Here is a 6,995-nt window from a genome sequence, read left to right as displayed (position 1 = left end):
GGGTCTGGAGGGAGATCTCCTCGCGCTTGACTTGGACCGGCGACAGTTTGAGGGAGTCGGGAGCTGGGGGAGATTGGGGGAGAGTGCCGCGAGGCAGATCGAGACACGAGGGTGCTGCAGGGCCCGAGCGGGTGTTGAGCCCTTCTGATTGCCTTGTAGCATGGGTAATCCTGCTCAATCGATCGGGGTGTCCAATTAGGGCACGGCTGCTGCTCACAGGTGAGGATGAGGGTGTCAGGACCGTCTGGGATGTAGACGTCGACAAAGTCCTGAGAGTCGAATGCGTGAACTTGGCCTTGACAGGCAGTGAAACATTTGTCTTTCCGTTCTATTCCTTGTACTACTAGCACCCATACTGGTGCCTGTCTTAGCGCTCACCCGCAGGTTGAACATTATGTAGCTTACATAATGGGGTCCGTGCGCACTTCGTGTCTGGTATCGTACCACTACGTTTCTTTCTTCACTAACATGACCACATAGACACGATGGTCCGTGCGCAGTCAGTACTTGTATAAGTAGTTGTACCATTAGTCGGTCAAACCCTAAGTTCGACCTGGTTATTCATTCAAGTCTCTGCTCCTCTTTACTTGGAGTAGTGGTCATTCTCGACTTCTTTGCTCGATCTTCAGGACGACGCACTGTCCATAAGTCCTCGCTCGTCGTCTACGAGTCAGGCATCGATATAGGAGTATAGACCGTTGTATCAAAAGGTCGAACTTTCTAAGCTACGTTCCTAGTTTTACCTAGTCCAACATCTCATCCACCATCACGTCGAACAACGCAGTCAACCCGGTTCCCTTGGGACTACCAGCCCTCGCAGGATCTCCCCTTCTCCAGTACGACCGAGCAGACCGTTGCTTCGTCACCACCACAAGAAGGACTCCCATCTATCCTCGAGGCGGCTCCTGGGTTTGTGCAGAAGGCTCCAACCCGCAGATCGTCGCCCATCAACAGCTTGTCAGCTATTACCAGAGACACCCTCCCGCTCACCCAGAAGACGTATTTGCCACCCTACGAATCAACGTCGAACCAGCACAAACAACAGAGAACCTACAGTCACCTGTTAACGAACAACCGTTTGAGCTCCCGGACGTTCAGTACGTTTCCATCGAGGCTCCAGAACTACCACCAGCTCCACCTGCACCAACCAACGCACCGGTTGAAGTCCCTATGGCAACGTTCACTCAAGCAGACATCGATCAGCGCATCGCTGTTGCCCTCGCAGCATACCAATCCCAACAGTCAACTGCCAACCGACCCCTTCGCCTTGACATCCCCGCTCCCGAACCTTTCAGCAGAAAGGCGGAGGACCTCAGACGCTTCATCCAATGCATCCTCTCCTACTTCGTCGCAACCAACAACACCAGACTTAGCGATGAAGCAAAGATTGCCTTCACTGTAGCGTTGATGAGGAAGGACCTAGGGAAGACATGGGCAGACGCATACTACGAGAAGTCGGCAGGGGGAGTCCAGGTCTATGCTGATTGGGCAGCCTTCGCCACCACCCTTGAGGAAGCGTTTCCTGAGCACGGAACGCGAATCAAGGCGCACCAAATCCTGATGAAGCTGCCCGAACGACAGAAGAACAAGAAGACGGTGCTCTCCCTTGGAAACTACGTCACCCGCTTCGAGCAGCTAGCGTCGAAAGCCCAGCTCAAGGACGCCGAAGTCAATGGCGTCAATCGCACCGAGAACGACTACCACACTCTCCACGCCAACTTCGTCAAAGGACTTCCAAAGGAGCTCTACGTCTCTCTCGCAACCAGGGGCGCTAGAGACCGACCCAGCACCATGAAAGCCTAGTACGACGAAGTCCGAAACGCCGACACCGCCGAACAAGGGGCCCTCACCGTCACAGACACCAGAGACTACGGCGAGCCAATGGATATCGACGCCGCTGCAGTCGTGGCAACCTTTGCCCCCACATCGGGAGGAAGGAAGTGGGAACTAGGAGCAGTTCTCAACGAGGCCGACCGGTGATAGGTGCCAAGCCCCTCTGGGCCCCGATTCACCTCTTTTCGGCAGTCGCATCTCACCCAACACTTCGATTTCGCCTTCGACGCTCTTCGACATCTTCGACGGTGCGCGACGCTTACTCGAAGATCGGCACGGTCGTCCCAATGCCTCGTGCGTAGATCTCGGAACATCTTCCGCATTCGGCGAACAATAGGGCCACTTGACGCCGCTCGGCCAAGCGCGTGCTTCGCTCCAAGCCACACCGAAGTAGCCAGTCTTTCCCGATTAGGTATCAAACCTCGCGGCATGCCTTCACGACGGCTACCGGTCCGAAGTGGCCATATGTTGCCCTTCATCTCCGCGTTCGGCATGACGTCACTCTACTGATGGACTTGGTATGTGCCCCTCGGTGAGGCAGGTTCTTGAGGAACAATGCAAAGCCCCTTGTACTCGTATGCCACTCTCGAATAGTCGTAGCATCCTGTGTAGTATAAAATCTGTCGTACTTCTCCCCAAAAATACAAGATCCGGTTCCCCCCTCGAGTTCAGAGCTCATAAGTCGAGTTCACCCCGCGTCTAAGCTTTCAACTGCGTCACTTTGTCCCTCACTGCGTAACCTCGAAACCTCGTCCACTATGTTCACTCGTCGATACTGTCTCAACGAACCCTTCGACTTTGACTACTGTTGAAGAAACTGTGAACTGTGTCCTAGCTAAGTCCCCCCTATCGGATTGTCTCTTTCTTCTACGATTCTTCGAAGCGCTCTCCCGAGCTTCGATCGTCTCCACTAACCATCCACAGCCTCCGAGTAGCTTCGATGACGTGTCGAAGCCACCTCGTAGCTTCCCCATTGTTCGTAGCCTTTTTCCGAAGGCGTTTCTCGTGTTCACTCGAACTGCGGGACACCTTGCTGCTAACTCCCCTCTCATTAGACTATAATCCGTCTCTCTAGTCCCTTTAGGTCGCACCCAGGTTAGGGGTTAGGGTTTCGTAGGTCGTATCACCGGAAGCTCCACAGGGACGGAAACCTGTGCTTCTACTGCCACATCAAGGGCCACAGCGCCAAGGATTGCTGCAAGAAAGCGGCCGCACGACAAGGGGGTGGAAGGCCGAACCAGGGAGGATCTGGGAAGGACGACTTCCGTGCCAGAATCAAGACACTCTCCGCCAACGAGAAGTGGGAGCTGTACGAAGAACTTACGATGGAGGATTTTTGAAGGGGCAGGGTGAGCCGACGCAACCACTGCCCGTATCCGTTTCACTGTTCCGTGTAATTCTAGTAGTCCGAAATGAACGCGCTCTGCACATTCCGATTACTGTGGGACGAAAAGACGTCGAGGCGCGCGCTTTCATTGATAGCAGCGCAACAGGAATCTTCATCAGCCCGAGATTCGTCCGAGAACATCGACTTCGGACAGAACCCCTTCCCTGACCCATCCCCGTCTTCAACGTGGATGGAACCCCGAACAAAGAAGCACTCATCACGCGAAGAGCTCTCTTATCCTACAAGATAAGCGGAGAACCCCGATTCGTCAAAGCCTACATCGCCAGCATCGGCAAGGAAGACATCATCTTCGGCCATACCTGGCTCAAACTCGAAAACCCCAAGATAGACTGGAAGACCGGACGAGTGGAGCTGAACCACCGGTGGACGAAAGACGAGACAACGGCCTGGAAGATGGACCTGTACCAAAGGCGAGTGGCTCGGCTAGAACTAAAGAAGGCCGTAACTACCCCACTCCCAGAACCAACGAAGGATGAATTCGTCGTCATCCCCACCTCAGAGCACGCAACCCTTCCCGAACGAAAGACTAGCGGTGCAGCAGGATACGACATCTCTGCTGCGCATCAACTCATCATCCCTGCCCGACGACGAGGCCTGGTCGGCACTGACCTTATCATGGCTATCCCCGAAGGACACTACAGAAGAATCGCACCCCGGTCCGGTCTAGCGCTAAAAGAAATTGACGTTGCTGCAGGAGTAATCGGCTCCGATTACCGAGGCAAGGTCTCAGTCCTGCTGGTCAATAACTCTGACCTCCCATTCACCGTCAAAGCCGGCAACCGAATTGCCCAGCTCATCCTTGAAAGGATAAGCACTCCACCAGTAACGCTAACCGACTGCATCGACGAGTCTGAACGCGGGGAGGATGGGTTTGGGTCAACGGGTATTGCGTCCATCGAGGAACAAGCGGAGGACATCGACGATGATGAGTTCATCATTTCCTACTTATCTGGAACACCGATGATCACCAAGTACGAGAAACAGGAACCCCTGGCAGTGAGGGATGTTCCGCTCAAGGAGCGACTCCCTGAACCCTCATCTGGCTACAAACGACTTCACAACGGCATGATCTGGAAGGTCCACCACGACATTAGGCGCGTCACCACTTCCACCGAACTTGCAGCCTCGAATGCCCAAGGCAAGACAGAAAAAACGCTACCGCAAATGGTATCATCCTACCTACACGATCTCCTCCCCGTCTTCGACAAAGCCACGGCTGCGCGACTTCCAGACCACACCGAATATGACCACAAAATCAACCTCAAGGAGGGCTTCGCGGACATGAAGCAACAGGTCTATCCGCTCAACCCACAGCAACGAAAGGAACTCGACAAGTTCCTCGAGGAGAACCTGAGTAAAGGGTACATTTGCCCTTCGAAATCCCCGTTGGTGAGTCCATTCTTCTTTGTGGGTAAAAAGGACGGTTCACTACGTCCCTGTCAAGACTACCGGCTGCTCAACGAGAACACGGTCAAGGATCGATACCCGCTCCCGCTTATATCCGACCTCCTGGACAAGTTGAAGCACACCAAGATGTTCACGAAGATGGATCTCCGCGCCGGATACAACAATGTTTGAATCAAGAAAGGGGATGAATGGAAGGCAGCGTTCATCGTACCCGGAACTGATGGCAAACCGCTGCAGCTATACGAACCAACGGTGATGTTCTTTGGGCTGTGTAATTCTCCCGCTACGTTCCAGCGGATGATGAACACAATATTCGCAAACATGCTTCAAGAGGGCTGGCTCTGCATTTACATGGACGACATCCTGATCTTTTCCCAGGACAAGGCAGAACACGAGGAACGAACACGACGCGTTATCGAACGACTTCGACAACACGACCTCTACCTCAAACCGGAGAAATGCGCCTTCGACGTCACCGAAGTCGAATTCCTCGGCATGATCATCCATCCAGGAGAAATCGCAATGGACCCTGTTAAACTAGCTGGCATTGCGGATTGGCCGGTGCCGTCCAACCTCAGGCAAGTACGCGCCTTCGTTGGATTTGGAAACTTTTACCGCCGGTTTATCAAAGGCTTCTCGGACAAAGCGCAACCACTGGTTGCTCTCACCCGGAAGGACGTCGCCTGGACCTGGGGATCTGACCAACAGAAAGCCTGTGAGACCCTCAAAAAGGCGTTCCTAGAGGAACCGGTACTACGTATGCCGGATCCTGACCGACCCTTCGCCATCGAAACCGATGCCTCAAAGTTTGCCACCGGAGCGGTGCTACGCCAACGTGATGATAACGGCGACTGGCATCCTTGCGGATACCTCTCTCAAAGCTTCAATGCGGCAGAGAGAAACTACGACATCTACGACAGAGAGTTATATGCGGTTATCCGTGCACTAGATGAGTGGAGGCACTACCTCATCGGCAGCCCATACCCAGTGACGATTCTCAGCGACCACAAGAACCTCACGTATTGGAAACAAGCCAAAGACATGAACCGACGACAAGCACGCTGGGCGAGTAAACTGACCGAGTTTGACTTCCGCCTGGTGCACGTTCCTGGTACCCAAATGGTGCAGAGCGACGCTCTCTCCCGCCGACCCGACCATGATGACGGCTCAAATGACAACACTGATGTCGTTATGCTTCCACCGGAAGTATGGGTCGCTGCCATCGACATCGACACCCGCGACACCATCCTTTCTTTCAAAGACGACCCAATAATGAAGGAAGGACTCACTGCAGCGTGCACCGGAGGAACACCACGCACTGGAACAGACTGGTCCATCAATGATGACCTCCTCTTATACCAGGATTGGGTCTATGTACCCCCAGATGAGTCCCTTCGCAAACGTCTTGTCTCCCACTATCACAACCTCCCCTCCGTAGGACACCCCGGTGTTCAGAAAACCCTCCTCGGTTTACGCTGTGACTACTGGTGGCCGAGCATGGCCCAGTTTGTCGCTTGCTATGTTAACGGCTGTGGCATCTGCCAACAAATGAAGGTTAACACACATCCAGCCCAACCGCCCATCACCCCCATTCGACCCCACGCAAATGCCAAGCCCTTCAGCACATTCTCGTGCGATTACATTACCGACTTGCCACCGTCCAATGGCTTTGATTCCATTTTGGTCGTAGTGGACCACGACCTTACGAAGGGGGTAATTTTCATCCCATGCAACAAAACAATTGACGCTCTTGGGACAGCAGATGCAATGTACCGAGAGGTCTACAAGTGGTTTGGACTCCCAGACAAGATCATCAGTGACTGAGGACCGCAATTTGCGTCCAAAGTCTTCCAAGAACTGTGCAAAATGACTGGAGTTCAATCAGCCATGAGTACTGTCATGACTTGGTACGGCGTCTAGCCGTTTTTTAATTTTTCCTTTTCGCGGGCTCGAACCCGCGACCTCTGTACTACTTGCCCGATATGGACGCGTCACTATCTACTGTACGATTAGATTAGATAGGGCGGCAGCGCACGGCACAGCTCGGGCTCTGCTGACACAGCCGCTCTGACTCACCGGCCCCCGGGGCCGCGTCGGCATGCTGCGCACAGACCAGCTGCGCACGGACCAACGTGCACAGCCTGCCCTAATCTCCCCATGTATATAAGCCGGCCTCTGCTGCCCTAGGGACCTCAGTTTCGACCTCTTGTCCCTAGGTCAGTAAGCCCCTCATGTATTCTCTTTCCTACTTAACTAACTAATACATTTCTTGTCCCTAGCCTTAGGTTTGAGCACTGCTCACCATCGCTTCGGTGAGATTTAGTCGGACGCCCCCAGCGTTTCAGAT

General features: G+C 53.9%; 1 protein-coding gene across 1 annotated transcript; it reads left to right on the top strand.

The window, feature by feature from the left end:
- Positions 1-485: 485 nt before the first annotated feature.
- POSPLADRAFT_1062284 (hypothetical protein) lies at positions 486-3,173 on the top strand (the record flags this gene model as incomplete). The annotated part of the gene is made up of 6 exons (XM_024481492.1): positions 486-492; positions 597-688; positions 748-1,749; positions 1,804-1,976; positions 2,026-2,127; positions 2,975-3,173. The coding sequence occupies 6 exons, from the start codon at positions 486-488 to the stop codon at positions 3,171-3,173; spliced, it is 1,575 nt and encodes a 524-aa protein (XP_024333585.1).
- Positions 3,174-6,995: the final 3,822 nt, after the last annotated feature.

The sequence above is a fragment of the Postia placenta genome (assembly GCF_002117355.1).
Source record: "Postia placenta MAD-698-R-SB12 unplaced genomic scaffold POSPLAscaffold_21, whole genome shotgun sequence".
Taxonomy (NCBI): Eukaryota; Fungi; Basidiomycota; class Agaricomycetes; order Polyporales; family Adustoporiaceae; genus Rhodonia; species Rhodonia placenta.
Note: the sequence above shows the minus strand (reverse complement) of the source record. Positions and strands in the feature narration are given on the sequence as shown.